At 37.8% G+C, this 16,864-nt stretch overlaps 2 protein-coding genes across 5 annotated transcripts in view; one reads left to right on the forward strand and one right to left on the reverse strand.

Annotated features, from left to right (window-relative positions):
* Positions 1-10,496, forward strand: LOC127953197 (AP-5 complex subunit zeta-1-like). Of its 2 annotated transcripts, XM_052552164.1 has the most exons (18): positions 1-154; positions 289-426; positions 540-726; positions 801-945; positions 2,229-2,341; positions 2,453-2,621; positions 2,858-2,899; positions 3,510-3,650; positions 3,745-3,782; positions 4,633-4,795; positions 4,881-5,059; positions 5,901-6,043; positions 6,128-6,280; positions 6,842-6,953; positions 7,066-7,163; positions 7,295-7,427; positions 7,515-7,729; positions 8,945-10,496. In XM_052552164.1, exons 1-18 carry the CDS (start codon positions 114-116, stop codon positions 9,213-9,215), a joined length of 2,481 nt encoding a protein of 826 aa, XP_052408124.1. In that variant the 5' UTR covers positions 1-113; the 3' UTR covers positions 9,216-10,496. The 2 variants fall into 2 exon arrangements, with proteins under 2 accessions (XP_052408124.1, XP_052408125.1); XM_052552165.1 differs by lacking the exon at positions 2,858-2,899.
* mmd2a (monocyte to macrophage differentiation-associated 2a) overlaps positions 6,108-16,864 on the reverse strand; it is an 18,377-nt gene continuing 7,620 nt past the window's right edge. For 2 of the 3 annotated variants that reach the window (XM_052552178.1, XM_052552179.1), the window contains exons 2-7: positions 16,542-16,623; positions 14,503-14,663; positions 12,412-12,486; positions 12,199-12,300; positions 11,940-12,009; positions 9,386-11,051 (exon numbers count right to left, since the gene is read on the reverse strand). In XM_052552178.1, coding sequence (XP_052408138.1) covers positions 10,848-11,051; positions 11,940-12,009; positions 12,199-12,300; positions 12,412-12,486; positions 14,503-14,663; positions 16,542-16,623 — 694 coding nt within the window. In that variant the 3' untranslated portion in view covers positions 9,386-10,847. Of the gene's footprint in view, positions 6,256-9,385; positions 11,052-11,939; positions 12,010-12,198; positions 12,301-12,411; positions 12,487-14,502; positions 14,664-16,541; positions 16,624-16,864 lie in introns of those variants that run through there. The other variant, XR_008153121.1, reaches the window with a different exon arrangement.

Here is a 16,864-nt window from a genome sequence, read left to right on the forward strand (position 1 = left end):
GACGCGGAAAAGCGGAACCATTTATTGTCATGTGATTTGTTGTCAGGTCATCACAGCCGACGGATCTAATATTTTGATTCTTGTTTTGTGTTTATTGCAATATTTTTTCAAAAATGTACACTGCCGCGACGGAGAGTTTAATAAAGCAGGCAAGGTAAATCTATATCTTTACCTAAAATGTTCACTGTCAAAAGCTGTGGTGGTCACATGACTGGTCAGTTATAGCCTATAGTTAGACAAGTTATTCCCAATGACAAATCTGTTAATTATTTTAAATGTGCCTTTCAGAGAAATAAAGGAGGAAGAGCTGCAGAGGTTTTGTGGACGCATATTTAAGCTGCTCCACAGTAAAGATGTTAGTGGAGACACAGTGGATTCTCTCCAGAGGCTCAATCTGATCGTTTCTGCCACTAAATATGCGACAGAGTGAGTCATATTCGTTTAAAATACACCTGAACAGCACAGAGGCATGAAACCCTTTGTCTGGCCCTTCAGAAAAGTCTATTTTAAGTCTGATTGAACACCTCCACTGCCTGCAGGCTCCCGTCAGATCTGGTGCTGAAGCTGCAGACGGTTCTTCGTTCTTCTTCATGTCCAGAGCAGCTTCAGGTTCTGTCCTCCTCCATCCTCCGGGACAGCTTTCCTCCCAGCGTACACAGCCTCTGCTCCGATCTCAGTCAGGACAGCAGGACCTTCGGCCATGTGGCCAGTGTTGTTCTCGCTCAGGTGAGTCACATGCTGTTCACGATCAGCTCGAGTTCTGTTCATGAACACTGAACTAATCGTCTAATTGTCCTCAGGCTGGAAGTCAAGAAGATGTGATGCCTCTTTGCCACCATTTGCTGAAAAGTCTCGATTCTCGGCTGTCTGACGGGCAGATATCCAGACATGCGCTTCCCCTTCTCTCTAAGATGATTACTGTGTATCCAGAGATTCTCACAGATGGTAAAGTTGATCACATCTGAGGAACACAATACTATATTGGAATCACAGTGGACTCCAGTTGTCAGAAGTAATGAATATCAGAACGAGAGTCCAAACAGCTGATAAAAGCATCACAATGATCAGTCCATCAATTAACGTCTTGTGAAGTGAAAAGCTGTGTGTTTGTAAGAAACAATTTTAACTTTAAATCATTGCTTCTGGGTAATATATAAAATCCATAGTCCATAATAACGCTTCCTCCAGTAAAAAAAAAATAAAATACATACCCTGTTGTCCTTTCACAATCAAAATCCACCAAGATATTTGTTAAGAATTGTGTAGGACCGTTTTTAAACTGCGCTTTATCTGTGCATATCTCTCTCCTGATTCAGACAAGGCCACATTTTCAGTGGAGAAAGAAATATAATGGACAGATATAATACAACTATTTGAAGTATTCCAAACATGCAGCTTCTTGCTTCACGAGATTAATGAGTTAACTGATGGCCCCGGGGCCAAAAGTAATCTGGAAAAATTTTGGGGCCGTCGGATTGGATCAAATCTTGAAAATGGGTTGTTCAAAAAAAAAAAAAAAACATTCTGAACTCGGATTAGATCACAAAATCTAATCTTGGTTTTGATCTGGATTAAATCCTCATTTTGTGGTGTTTAAAACATTTTAGTGAGATTGGGATACTTCTGATCCAAAAAAATAGGATTATTCCCAGCAGAAGGATGGATTTCAGGAACAAAAACAAATTAATAAAACTTCAAAACTGGTAAAAAAAAATACAACATTTGTAACATGTAATATATCCTCAAACAGTTGATCATATTACTGATTGTAAACTACATTGGCACAATCATCAGAGATGGACCAGTCAGAAACTAGTTATGTAAATACAATGCAAAACACTGGCACAAAAAAAGTGTGTATCTGGTTTTGCTTTTAAAAAATCCTGGACAGCAAAACATGGGGTTTCTGAATTCAGATAATTCTGATCTAGATTAAAACTTTTTGAACAAATGGCCCTGGAGGCTTGTGGATTATTGTGATGTTTTTATCAGCTGTTTGGACTCTCATTCTGACGGCACCCATTCACTGCACAGGATCCATTGGTGAGCAACTGATGTAATGCTACATTTATCCAAATCTGTTCTCACATTGCAACAAAATCATTTAAATGGACTTTTAAACCCCCACTCTCTAGTTAACTTTATATGCATTAAAAAGGCATAACTGAAATACTATAATCTGGAAAATGCAAAGACGTTAACATGAATCACGTTCTCTCCAAACCCAGATCAGGTGAATGTGGTCAGTCGTAAGTTGGTGGACTGGTTGCGTTATGCCAGTATGCAGCAGGGAGCCTCCATGTCTTCTGGGGGATTTTTCAGTGGACCAAGAACACGTCAGGTGGGGCATATGTTGCTTTTGTTCTTCATTCATCAGTACCTTCACCGTCAGTCAAGCTCAGGCGCGAGTTTCTAATGAACTGCTCATCACTTGTCAACATCTCTTCATCAGCCTGCCCCGCTGACGGAGGTGGATGGGGTGGTAACAGGTGACTTCTTCACTGTGCTGTGTGTGGGTCAGAGTTACACTGAGGACCAGTGGATGAATATGTACACTTTCTCTATGATCAAGAGTTGGCTGCTCACTTATGACACAGACGGGACTACAAACACAGAATCAGGTAGTCCAAACAGAGATGTTGCAGCAGTTGGTTTGCTTTATGATCAGTGTTAGTTTAGTTTTACTTCTTATATTATGTGCCGATAGTTTGGATTAGCTTTTATTTCTGTATTTTCAGTATATTTCAGGTACTAGAAAACATTTGTAACAATGACACCAGTTCACGAAATGTCCCGTGTAAGATATATATACTTCATTTGGTAAAGACAAATAATATGGGATTTTCATCTTTGCTAGCTCTACTAATAAAAGCGCAGGGCATTCATTCACAGCACCAAGGTAAGATGCAAGCGAAAAGTCTGATTTGATCAATCTAAAGCCAGTGTGCTTTTCCTTCCTGCACAATCACAAACTCTCTTTACTCAATGACATTGATCTCTGATTTATAATTAACTTCTGTGTGTATCAAATTGATTTTGTGTCTATGGCTATTTTTGGAATGAATTACTAGCATGCTACTTACTCTACACTGTGGAGAATAAACTGTATACAGCTTACTATTTGTATTAAATAGTGCATGAGACACAGTATACAGTGGTAAGCTTTTCACGCTGAGCTGTTGTCACATGACCTTACCATGTTTACTTTTGTGTGACATCAAGTTAATCTCAGAAGAATAAAAAGACTGCTTTTCATGCGGTGTGCATTTGTTTGTATATTGCACATTTTGGCAAAAGTAGTAAGTCATTCACAAAATGTGCATAGTGTACATGTTATACATATTGCATACTGTAAAAATTTTGCTATTCCAATTCCGAACATAGCCTACATGTCCTGTCTTATGCTCAGCCCTGCAATGGCACTGAATCGTGCCAGATAACGTGCTTGATTAAATCCAGCTGGAAGAGGAGTTGTGCTCTGGGTGTAATGTGCTGTGCTGTTGGTGCAGATGATCGCTCAGAGGTGGACAGTTCAGTGACGTCCATGGTGTCGGCCACATCCTCTTCCACCAGACTACTTCCTCCCAAAGAGAGACTCCGAGAGAAGGCTTTTGAGTACTGCCAGCGTCTCATTGAACAGAGTGACAGGAGTGAGTAGACCATAGCTCAGCTGTTAGAGAATGTTTATTACACTCTGCTGGAGAGTGGATTGATTTATTTCTATCTTGTGTTTTCACAATTTAGAGGCCCTGAAGAAGACAGACACAGAGCTGCAGAAAGCAGTAAGTACACATACATTAGCATTCAAAAGTTTCATGTCTTTATAAATTCATAGTGTTTTTGAGAGTGTCTTCTGCTCACTAAAGCTGCATTTATTTGATAGTAGACTAAAAACAATGTTTTCTATTGAAATATGTTTTAAAATGTAATGTATTTCTGTGAAAGTAAAGGTGATTTTTTTTCTTCATTACTCCTCATCAGTGTCACATGATCCTTCATAAATAATTGTAATATGCTAATTTGCTGCTCAAAGAAAATGTCTTATTATTATTATTGTTAAAAACAGTGCTTCGTAATGTTTTTTCTGTTTTGTTTTTCCGGATTCTTTGATTAATAGAAAGATCAAAAGAAGCATTTATAAGAAATAGCATTTATTTGAAATAAAAATCTTATAAATGTCATTACTGTCAGTTTTTATTCATTTAGTGCAACCTAACTGAAGAAAAGTAGTTATTAAAAAAAGAGAGAAAGTACTCCGGTAAATCCAGCATGATTCCCACAGTTTTTTTTTTTTTTTTTCATTTTAACCTTGACATAAACATTTTAAATAATCAAAAGAAATAGGCATATATTTAACATTTTAAGAAACACAGTAATTTGTGCCTTATCAAAAACGTTTTATTCTCCAAAAAAAACTTTTTTTTTAAGTCACGTCAACAAATCCTAAAATTGATGTGAACTTAAATTCAGCTGATAATATAATTTATAATGGAAAATTCAGTAATTAAAATCAGAAACTAATGCACAAAAGAATAGGATTTGACACCGTATTATTGATGAATCATGTCATGGTTAAGACTTACAGCAAGTTAAACAGCAGATAGATGGTGACTCTGTATATCTGTTGTACAGTGTATTGTTGAGTCCGTGTCAATATTGGACGTCATCTGTGGTGAGGACCCCTCGTACGTGTACCGTGCCTTCCCCTGCATCAAAGCCCTGTACGGCAGACTGAATGGAGATCTCACCTATTCTCGAGCCCTGCTGCCTATCGCTCAGTTCTACCTCAACCACAGTGAGTCCCCAGCACTTACAGCAGCGTATGTCTCTGATAGTGTAGCGTATGAATGCATCTCCATGTCCACATGCTCTAACATCAGGTGAGATTGCAGCGGTGGACTCGGAGGCTGTGTTCTGCCAACTCTTCAGTCACTGTCCCGCCGAGCAGTTCAACGAGCCCATGCTCGCCTTCGAGTTTGTCCAGTTCTGTCTTCTCAACGCTAGTGTGCTGCAGGAGAGGGTGACCAACTACAGACAGAGCTTCCCAAACCTCCTGAAGGTGGGCTGGCTAATCATATTTTTAAAGAAATATAGCAAAATTCAAGATGTATGTGATTTTGTTTCTTTTGCAACACAGATTTGGAGAAATGGAGCATTACATCACTTGCACACCAATGGATCCTTTGCAGTGAATGGGTGCCGCCAGAATGAGAGTCCAAACAGTTGATAAAAACATCACAATAATCCACAAGTGATCCACACAAATCCAGTCCATCTTGTGAAGTGAAAAGCTGTGTTCGTAGGAAACAAACAGAACAGAAATCAATTATTATTTTTTTTTTTTTTTACTTTACATTAAACCATTGCTTCTGGTGAAAATACAGATAGATATTGCAAAATAACACTTCCTACATCGAAAAAGTCCATCATCAGTTGTCCTCTCAAATACACATGAAAATACACAGGCCTCTAAGACTGTATTCACTTGTAAATAGTTCTAGATATGAGCATATTTCTCTCCTTATTCGGGCAAGATGAGTTTTTCACTGGAGAAAGTAATTTTATGGTTTGTTTGCAATTGTGTGAATAAAAAAAAAAAAGGTCAATTATTAAACTGATAGACTGGAGTCATGTGGATTACCTGTGGATTATTGTGATGTTTTTATCAGCTGTTTGGACTCTCATTCTGACGGCACCCATTCACTGCAGAGGATCCATTGGTGAGCAACTGATGCAATGCCACATTTTTCTAAATCTGTTCCCATGAAGAAACAAACTCCTCTACATATTTAATGGCTTCATGGTAGAATTTCCAGCTAATTTTTATGGTGGCTGAACTATTACCTTAAATTGTATACAAATTGGTGACATTTGAAATGTTTGTGTGATTTTCCCACCAGTTCTTGGCATGGAACAGTTCAGGATTGATTGCAGAGTTTGTGGAGCTGCTCCCATCACTGATAGCTCCAGATACAGCCATCGAGTTACTGCACACTATCCTTGATCTGCCCTGCTTAGCAGCAGCCCTGGACCTCCAGCAGAGGTACGTGACTTTACCAGCTACAGATCAGCACTCCTTCAACTGGAGTTGAATCTGATGTGAATTAGCGGTGCAATGCTGTTGCAGATCAGCATGCTATCAGGCTCCAGACCGTCCCGCGTGGGACCAGCAGGGGGCGAAGGTGGCCGCTTGTCTGGATGCCTTCCGCCAGCCGTCCTGCAGGGGCCTCTTCCTCTACATCCTCAGACCTGAGGCTGGGACCGGAGACACAATAGACAGGTATGACCTGGCATATTACTTACAGAATATAATCTACAAAGAATTAAGGAATTTGTTTCATTCATTTAAAAAAAGGTAGCAGGATGAAGAATTTAAGGAGGTATAATTGAAATCACATCATAATTAAAAACGTAATTAATTCCTATGATGGTAAAACTGAATTTTTTTTCAGCATTATTACTCGAGGTTTTAAGTGTCACATGATCCTTCAGAAATCATTCTGATATGCTGATTAACCTCTCAAGAAACATTTTATTTTTAGCAAAGCTGAAACCATTTTTTTTTAAGGATTCTTTGATAAATAGATCAAATTTGAGAATTTAAATGTCTTTACAGTCTTTACTTTTGATCAACTTAATTTATCACCGCTGAGACAATTCTGTCCCCAAACCTTTAAATATTTAATGAAGTATGCTCCGATGCTCCGATTCAACTCATGGACCTGCAACTGTGTAATTACCACCCCTACAGCACAAAAATTAAACTAAATGTTGGATAAAAATGAAGTGTGTGTGTTAAATGCCTGCTTTCTGTAAACCTTTGAGTGTGATTTCCTCACAGGCTAAAAATGCTTCATGAGATTTTGGCTGACATGGCGGAGAGTCCACGAGTTGTTCGGTGTGCTCAGGTCGTTCCTGTGCTTCTGCATGTGTACTTCAACACAGTCACTCAGGTGAGAGCCACAAATGAAAGGTCTGGCCATTTAACAGCTCACACCAGTGCACTCACATTTGCCACATTTCACAAGGTGTGAACTCTTCCAGTGTTTTTATTGTGTTTTATAGAGAGTGGATGAGAAAATGTTGAACCAGCTGTTGCTAGTGCTGCTGGAGAGAAGCAGTCTGCTCTACGACATCAAGACATTTAATGTTGAAGTCCAAAAGTGAGGCACTCTTTATTTAAATACTCTATATGGACAACAGCTCACTCATTTTAGCGTGATTCATGGGGTTATGCATCTTTAAAATTCTGCATGTGTAAATTATTTTTACTGTGATTTATTTCTGATTGTAGGGTGTTCAGCACCCACCTGCAGGCCCTGTGCAAACTCCACCCACCTCTGATTGTGGATCAGTCCAGGGAGATCCTGGAGCTCGCAAGCTCCCCTGCCAACATTTACAGTAAAGAAGACTTCTACACTCATGTGGTGAGCAGCGGAAGTGAACGGTGATCGTGAGCATCATCATGCTGTACTGTATTGTGTGGGGTGACTGTCTTGAACGTTTATTTGCAGGTATGGGTCATTGGCGAATATCTCTCAGTGTCCTATGACCCTCGCTGCACGGTGGAACGGATCACGTCTTTTTTTGAGTGTTTGGAGGCGGTGTTGTTTGAGATCACGCAGGTGCGCCAGTCCGCCAGTCCCCCGAGCTTCTCCCCGCGCCTCGTCACTGTGCTCATGACCACCCTGGCCAAACTGGCCACACGCAGTCAGGATCTAATTCCCAGGTAGACCAACACGATAGTTCCTTCATAACAACATAGCCCTTGCAGAGCATGCAAGGTGTTAAAAATTTTATGTTTAAGATGTTATTGTTTCTTTTGTACTCGTTTCTCATCACAGTTCGGTACAGCAGGGGAGAGAAGCTGCTTCTTTTTTAATTCCACAGTGATTGAACATCTACTGAACCAATTGTGTGGCTCTGTCTTTAAATACATTCGGTTATAAAGGGAGCTCTATTACTTTCACATTACTACGCCCTTCCATTCATTTTTAGATATAATAGTCAACACTCAATTATGGTTGCAAACGTGCATTGCACAAATGGAGGTTTTATCATTATTCAGTGTTGGGGAGTAACTAATTATATGTGACAGAATTATGTCATTTAATTACAAAATAAACTGTAATCTGTAACTGTTACTTAGAAACAAAAAAAATGTGTATCTGATTATTTATTTATTATTTACACACATATAGATTTGATTTCTTTCATTCTTAAATTGCATCGACTGCTCTAAAATATAAGACAATGATGATTAAGGAGGACTCGTTCTTATTAACTGTTTTATTTCATATTTAGGTTTATTTATATGCTTTATTTTTTAAGATTAATAGTTTTTTTTTTTTTTTTAGAAATTGTTAGATGACAGTGTTTCCTGTCATATCTGTACAAAGATTTGATTTAAAAAACAGTCTCATAGCTGTTAAACTATGTCTTAAGATTTTAATTCAAGTTATGAAAGATTGTGAAAGTCTGACAGTAGTCAGTGTTGAGGACTGTAAGGATTATCCGTCCGGGTTTAAAGGTTTCAAAATGATTAACAGCTGAAAGCATTCATTTTAAATTTAGAAATGTAATCAAATGTAATCTGTTACATAACTGTAATGAAGTTATTGAAACAATAACACTACTTATTAGATTAATCTGCAACCCATTACACTATTACACACATTACACTTCCAAAGTATCCTTCACGACACTGTTATTATTGTATAGGTTTTTTTGCCATTTCAATTCAAATCTATGTACATGGTCTCAGACTTTTGGACATTTCTATATTTGTAATGTCCATATTAGCCACATATTTTAAGCCAAAAAAAAAAAAAAAGTATTTCTCCCACATCAACCTTTTTTTTTAATTTTTTTATAAATGATTATCAGCCATAACCAACAGTAAATCCTGTACCAACTAATATTTCTATATCTCTATTTGTCTTAGAGTGTCGCTCTGCCTGTCTAAGATGCGGCCGTTTGCCCGTAGCGCTCCTGTGATGACGTGCTACAGTGAGGAGGACACTGAGGAGATCATCACACGGGCCCATGAACTTATTAACTTGCTCAAGTTACCAAATGTGGCTCAGTTTGTTCTGGCCCCTTCAGCCGGAGGCGACGGCCCCCGCTGGCACCGGGACACCAACGCCTCGCTTCCTCAGGGCATGAAAGCAGTCAGCGGGCTCCTCCACAGACATTCCAGCTCTCTGCCCACATAAGCCAGTTCCAGGAAACTGTTTTCGAAATATCTGTGCAGAATACCAAGAGAGGGTTTCTGAAGGACACAAAGGGAGAGGGAGTGACACTGGAGCAAAACAGGCAAGCGCTGCACCTCATCATGACTTCCACTTCTGCTCCACGGTCAGAAATATATCAAGACACCAGAGGATTGGGATTTATTCCTCGATTTATTGGAATTTTTGTTAGAGACACATTTCTATAAATGACACATTCTGCATTTATGATTAGTGTCAAAACTGTTAAAATACAGTTTAGATCGAGTTGTTGAAAGTCTGTGAAACTAACGGTACAAAAGAATTCACCATAGAAATGCCATTTGACACAATTCAAGTGCTTACTGTCCTATAAATGTGACATTATGACAAAATGAGTAAAAAATGTGTTATACATTCAAAGTCACAGTGCTTTAAAACATGCTCTTTCATATCTGAGCTTCATGGCTAAATTTATTAATCGGTAAAACAGACGTTTACGTTGCAAGAGTTTCATAAAGGTTTATATATTCAGTAGGCCTTGAGAGAAGTCTTATTTGGTTTTACTAATTCATCAAGGCTAGTTTCCATGTGCATGGCTCATTCCCAGTAACAAATAAAAGGCTCTGTGTGAGCTCAGCTGACTTGAATTGGTGCTCAAAAATACATTATGATCAGTATTGATAATAATGACAGCTTTCCAGTTTAATATTTTTGTGAAAACTGATGCTACCATTTGATAGTTCGCGGTAAGATAAACTATATATATATATATATATATATATATATATATATATATATATATATATATATATATATATATATATATATATATATATATATATATAGAATATATATATATATATATATATATAGGGAAAGAGGGGAAGAAAGAAAAGAAAATGATAAAACATTGATAATAGTAATAACCAATATTATTAATTGAGCACCAATTTTAATTGAGCAGCAAATCAGTATATTAGAATGGTTTCTGAAGGATCATGTAACACTGAAGACTGGAGTAATGATGCTGTGCCATCACGGGAATAAAATTTTAATAATACTTTATAATAATACAGTTTTTACTGTATAAGAGACTTGTCATCCCCTCTAACTCTCCATCTAAACATGATCACAACCCCATAGACATGATCCATTGTGCAACAATTAAAAGGTCATTTCTAAAATGTTTGTACATATACATTACTACAAGATCACAGTAGTAGAAATACTGTACCTGGATATAATTTTTCTGCTCAATGCCAATAAATGACTTTCATAAGCACAGTCTGATTATGGGAGTTCATATCAAGGCAGAAGATCAGCTCAGTTTAAAGGATGTGGAATGTTATTCATGTCTTCTGTATTATACACATTTTGCCTGTAAACACTGACGGGTAAAACAGTACATTATGTCAACAGGTTAAGACTACATCTGCAAAAATAGACTGGCCAGAAGGTGCTGAGTTATCAGGACAGAAATCCTTCTATATAAAAATACATTTTAGACCAACAGTACTAAAACATGCCCGTCTATGATTAATATAGAGGGATGCAAAGGCAGCTCATGGTCAGATACATTGTCTTTTATAGCTCAACAAACCCTGTATGTGTGAACATGCTTGAGATCTTCATCTGTCACCTGGAGATTTTGATTTGGCCGGTCCCCGTTGCATACAAGTACCTCCAGATGGCGTAATAGTGTACGCCTGCCCCCACTGCCACAAAGACGTGCCAGATGGCATGAGCGAATGGGATGAGGCCATCACTCTTGAAGAAGACAATTCCCAGGCAGTAGAAGACTCCGCCCACTGACAGCTCTAATATTCCCTCTCTGTTAGGCTGAAATAATACGTTCAGTTTAAACGGGTCGCTCTCCCTCAGATGAAATACACAGGGGACACTGTCCAAACAGCATGCCATTTGTTTCTCTTGTATGCATGTGTAAAAAAAATTACTTAAACAATGAAACGCTAGTGCCAGCTTTTGCAAAGCCAATACAAACATTATTTTAAAGATTGAAATCCAGTAACATTTACGTTTTTCCCTTTAATCATGCCTTTTCTTATTTGTCTCCATCCATTACCAACTTTATTTCATTTTACAAATATGCACATATTCACATATATATATATATCAAATAGGTTTATAACAGGGTTGACAATACATTATTTTTGCCTTGTGCTTCTACAAGGTGCTTCTTGCACAATACTTTTCAATAATCATTTGTTTAATACTGTAGAATATAATCATGGTAACAGGGTTGACATTTTAATATCCCCCATTATTCCTACTGTTACGTACATATATCCCCATATATGTATATAATAACCATTTTCCCCTTTTAAAGTAACTATTCTATTAACCACAAAACTGTCATAATTACTTAATTATGCTTTCAAGAAGTATACTCTTCATGGTTCAGCACGTCTCATCTTTTTATCACTTCATCATGCTTTATGTTTGTCAGTAGGGGATGCTATTTGAAATGTCAACCCTGTTACCATGATTTCATTTACAGCAGTAAACAAGGGACAGTTAAAAAGAATTCAAATCTCTTTCTAAGAACCACAAGGCTTGTTCATAAAAATAACTTAATGTCAACTGTTTCTTTTCTGAGGGCTGAACACTAGCATAAATGTTGTAAGTTATAAATAAGCTGCTTCAGGCATCTCAAAAGCCTTCATTACTGTATTTATGAACACATGTATAGGTGTCAGTCACACATACCATTGACAGAAGAACAACTGCAGGAACAGCTCCCATGGCGGTGTAGCACAGTAAGTCTAGTACCTTGTTCCTGAAACATAACACAGCCGTTTTAAACATATTCTGATGCTGGCTGGCTAATATTCACTTGCATTATTTGATGCATTTAGAATGCAATTGCTTGGCAAAAGCACAAGCACAGACAGCATTTTCACACAATTTTGGACATTAGCAACCACATCAGCATCCTCTACGTCCTCAACAAAAAGTGGGAACCCACTTCTCATGAAAGAAGAAGACGTAGGCAGAGCCAGCGCAAGCCATGATCCACACCAACCAGCGCATGTGCACAGCCCAGGGTCCGAGTTCCCTCAGGTTCAGCCTGCACACAGCACAAGCACAGAGACACCTGTGTCAGTAACACACTCAACCCTGTGAAGCTGTAAAACGCTGATGGTGATGTTACTAGAGGACACACACATCACATGCTCACCAGGGTGCATAAGATGCAGCTATAAAGAAATATATCACCATCCTGTCGCACATGTGGAATCGCTGCTCCACCTTCCTGTTACAGCAAGAGAATGTTTCAAAATAAAAATCAGTCTCTTTTTCTTATAGTCTACTGTTTGTGCTCATGTCTTTGCACTGGCTTGTATCTTTCTGAGCTACACTACTGTTTAAAAGTTTGAGGGTCTTTGTTTTTAAAAGAAGTCTCTTAAGGCCCGTTCACACCAAGAACGAAACTATAAAGATAACGATATTAGCGTCCACACCAGCGAACGATATCGTCTGTTTATTCTGAGCGCACGTGCGTCTGCCGCTTTAAATCCTCGAGCTCGTTATATCAGGGTGGATTCTGATTGGATGTCAATGTTTGTATCGTTCATCTGCTGGAAAAAAAATCGTTCTGAAAATGATTCCAACGATACCGTTTTTTCTGTGCCTTTATCGTTATAGTTGTAGTGTGGACTCTGCTATTCTTTAATATTGAGAACGATTTTTAGAACTATATCTTTATCGTTATCTTTATAGTTATCGTGCTTGGTGTGAACGGGCCTTTATGCTTACCAGGTTGCATTTATTTAATCAAAAATACAGTATAAACAGTAATTCCGAGTAGACTTTGTTTTTTCTTTTTTTACATATAAATAAAAATGTCATTTATTCCTGTGATGATCCTTCAGAAATCATTGTTATATGCTGCTGGTAAAATATATTCAGGTGACGAGCATGTTGCAACCCTTTTATACAGATTTGAGGTGTGTTTTTGCTTAATGGGTGTGTAATTTGGAATGGGCAGGGTCATGACTGAATCACAGACTGATGAAACAGACATCTGTGAACATGAACTGACAGGCCCATGTGATACCATCTGTCAACATGAATTCATGTGTAACTGCTTAGATGCTCCAATGAAGATCCAAAGTTCATTCATAATGTTTCCACTAAATCTGCGCTTGCAGCTGACACTTCCTCCTAGAGCAGAAAATGCAAAAATCTAGCATGAAACCTCTTCACCTGGGAAGAGTGATCAAAAGCTATGACATTAAATAATCAGACATCTCTACGCCTGCAGATGACCTGAGACTACTCTTTGTTTTCTGTCAATTCAGGGCTTGACAGTCAACATGTCGGGAGGAAATATTTAATTTCAGATGGCGTCTGTGGTCATGCATTGGTTTTAAGATGAGAAGAAATTCAAAGCAATTGCATAAATGCAATATTCTTCTTTTTGCAGCTGAAATATTTTTCACTATTATGGAAGTCAGGGAACATGCCCAGTTAAAGGTGCTGTAGGGAACTTTTGTAAAAAAAAAATATTTTATTATTATTAAACCTGTCATTATGTCCTGACAGTAGAGTATGAGACGGATGATCTGTGAAAAAATCAAGCTCATCTAGCTCCTCCCAGTGATCCTATTGCCATTTGCAGAAACTCCATCGCTCCCGGTAAAAAATAACCAATCAGAGCTGCGGTCCGTAACTTTGTTTGTGTTCAAAATGTAGAAAAATGTATATAATAAGTGAGTACACCATGAATCCATTTTGCAAACCGTGTTTTTAGCTTGTCCTGAATCACTAGGGTACACCTATAATAAGTGTTTATATTCAGACTATTTTAGATTGCTTCGGGGGTACTGCGGCGGAGTAACCCAGTACCTTTGTGATTCTTCATAGACATAAACAGAGAGAAGTAGTTCCGGCTACGATGTTCTTCCGCAAGACGCAAGCAGTTCTGTTTATTAACCTCTAGAGACTTTTCATTTAACTGGGGAAATCAGTTTGTTTCACATCTTAAAGCACTCGATAATGAGTGTGTGCTTAGTCATTCTTGAATCCCAAAGGCAGAAACGTGTTAAAGATTCTGCATACGCTCTTTTTAAACAGCATCCTCTTTAGTTGACAGAAAACATGCTTTTTTTTCTTCTTCTTCTTTTTTTTCAATATCAAGATTTTAGGTTCAAATGTATATGAATGTATGGGAAGGTGTATATCTTAGGCGCTGCTGAGGATCTTTCCTTTTTGTTTTCAAATAGAACTTAATTTAAAGAAAACAAAACTTATTTTTTTGAATTCTCACCTGAGATGACTTTTCTTCCAGGACACTGTGTGGAACATGGTGGACATGATGAACAGCCCTGACAGACCTGTCCCATACATCCATGCAGAGATAGTCTCCCACTGGTCATCAGAGAGGAAGTACAGCACCGAGCTTCCCAGGATACTGGGAATGATCCAGAACTGGACAGAAGACAATTTCAATATGTATCTTTTTGTATCTTCTCAAGTTATTAATTACTGTTGTTTTAAAGTGTGTTAAAGTGGTGTTGGAGTCAAGACAAGCTGATTTGGGTTTGAGTTAAGAATGACACCAGAAGAGGGTTGAGTCAATCATGTGACCAGGAAGTGAAAATGTGGTCTTAAGACCTATATTTTCATGTTCTTGTCCTTGTTGTAGACTTTGGAGCTCTTTGTGGACTAAGACAAAGAGCAAGACTATGAAAAAATAGTCTTAAACTCAGACTCGAGGAGCAAAGCCATAAAATATTTGATATTGGACAGGACCCTATTTTCATGGTTTTGGTTTTGTTCTGGACTCGGGAGCATTTGGACTAAGGACAAAACCATAAAAATGTGAGCTTGGGCATGGACTATAGGATCAAGACCATTAAAATACGGTCTTGAACTCAATTTTAAATCACTTAGTCAATATTTTTAGGGTCTTATTCTTGTTGTGGACTCAAGACTGTGGTCTTAAACTCAAACTCGAGGACCAAGCCATATTTTCATGTGAGGTCTTAACTTGGACTCAACCCTCCCCAGGTCAAAAACAAGTGCACTTCCATAATTTACTTAAAGTACCCTATTTTCACACACTAATTTTGTACTTAATATACTAAAAATGATCCTTTAGTACTTCTTAAGATAAACCTAAGATAATCTAAGTGTGAACTAAACTAGTATATGAACTAAAATGCACTTTTAACTATCTTTGTTTTTAAAATATGTATTTAGCTACCACTTGTAGTATGCTTGTTGAACCCATCTTTCATTCACTAGTACACTCAAGTGTACTACAAGCTGTAGCTAAATACATTTTTAAGAAGTAGTAAAGGATCATTTTTAGTATATTAAGTACAAAATTAGTGCGTGAAAATAGAGCACTTTAAGTAAATTATGGAAGTGTACTTGTTTTTCACCTGAGTCAGCTGGCCTCAACTCCAAAACTATGTTATAGTACTTAAATACTTAAATGAACTGAAATGGCCAGCCCTAGTCCTTCATTGTGTATGCACAGTTTTTTTGGATTACTGTAATTACATTGGAAAAATGACAAATACTAATATTTGTAGCCTGACCGATCTTCCTTCCATCTGTCATTATCTGTGTCTGATCAAATCTTCTTAACATGTCCCACAAGCCCTACTGATTTTCTGCAGAAGCCTATTTAAAAAAAAAAAAAGAAAAAAAAAAAGGTAATAACCAAAACTAGCAATTCTATGCATTCACAGCATTTTGACATAAGCATATTATCAAAAAAACATTTTCAAGACTTTAATATGTAGACATCAGAAAAGTAGATGCACAGTATTCTTGAGCTTTTACTCCACAGCCAAACGACAATACACTGGTGCAAAGAGGATTTGGTGTGTGGTCAATGTCTCATGCTGAAGCTCGTGAACTGGCCGTGCCAGATGTGCGGCTCTGAGAGGCGGGGATTAAAGAGCAGGATGTTATCCAAACAACATGCTCAGAAAAAAACATGCACATAAACCAAGATCAGAAGAGCAAGGGTGAATACAGAACTACAGAATGAAAAAGACTTTGACCTATTGGTATTATTGAATGATTTTGTCCCTGTATACCCATGAAATATTTTTGTTTGTTGAGCAGTATTACATCACACAATCTCTGTTCTTTTTGTGATTTTGTTGGTCCTTCTGTGTCACAGGACAATGGCATCAAAGTCTCCCCTCTTGACAACACCCTCTCCTTCACTAAGCCAGAGGTCCAGTTTGTGATCTCATACACTGTTATGAAGCACTGTATTGTCTCTCCAACATTGTCTTGACCTGCTCGGAGCTCAGTGTGAGATGAGAAGTAGATTTTTCTACTTACTCCATGAGTGGCACAGTTGGCTGCATGCTCATACTCAGTTGGCTGGTATCTCTTGCTAGATGGGACTCGGTTGTTCATAAACCTAAAAAATATATATATATTGGTGAATTTTAAATACTTTTAAATTCTAAGGTAGATCCTCAGTCAAATTGTTTCATTTAATATACAGTAATTCGAAGCAGTGTGTATCGGCTGTCATCCTATTAAAATTTTATAAACTTTTTAACGTAATACAGACTGGATTTATTCATCCAGACAGAGTTCTATGATCATGTACATTAACCTTCAAAAGTTTGGGGTTGGTAATATTTTTTTTATGTTTT

Source organism: Carassius gibelio, chromosome B3 (assembly GCF_023724105.1).
Source record: "Carassius gibelio isolate Cgi1373 ecotype wild population from Czech Republic chromosome B3, carGib1.2-hapl.c, whole genome shotgun sequence".
Taxonomy (NCBI): domain Eukaryota; kingdom Metazoa; phylum Chordata; class Actinopteri; order Cypriniformes; family Cyprinidae; genus Carassius; species Carassius gibelio.

What these genes read in the sequence shown, in the direction of transcription:
- LOC127953197 (XM_052552164.1), top strand. Translation starts at nt 114, where the DNA reads ATGTACACTGCCGCGACGGAGAGTTTAATAAAGCAGGCAAG. An exon ending in AGTTTAATAAAGCAGGCAAG is followed by an intron (nt 155 to 288) that starts GTAAATCTATAT and finishes TGTGCCTTTCAG; the next exon opens with AGAAATAAAGGAGGAAGAGC. An exon ending in ACACAGAGCTGCAGAAAGCA is followed by an intron (nt 3,783 to 4,632) that starts GTAAGTACACAT and finishes TCTGTTGTACAG; the next exon opens with TGTATTGTTGAGTCCGTGTC.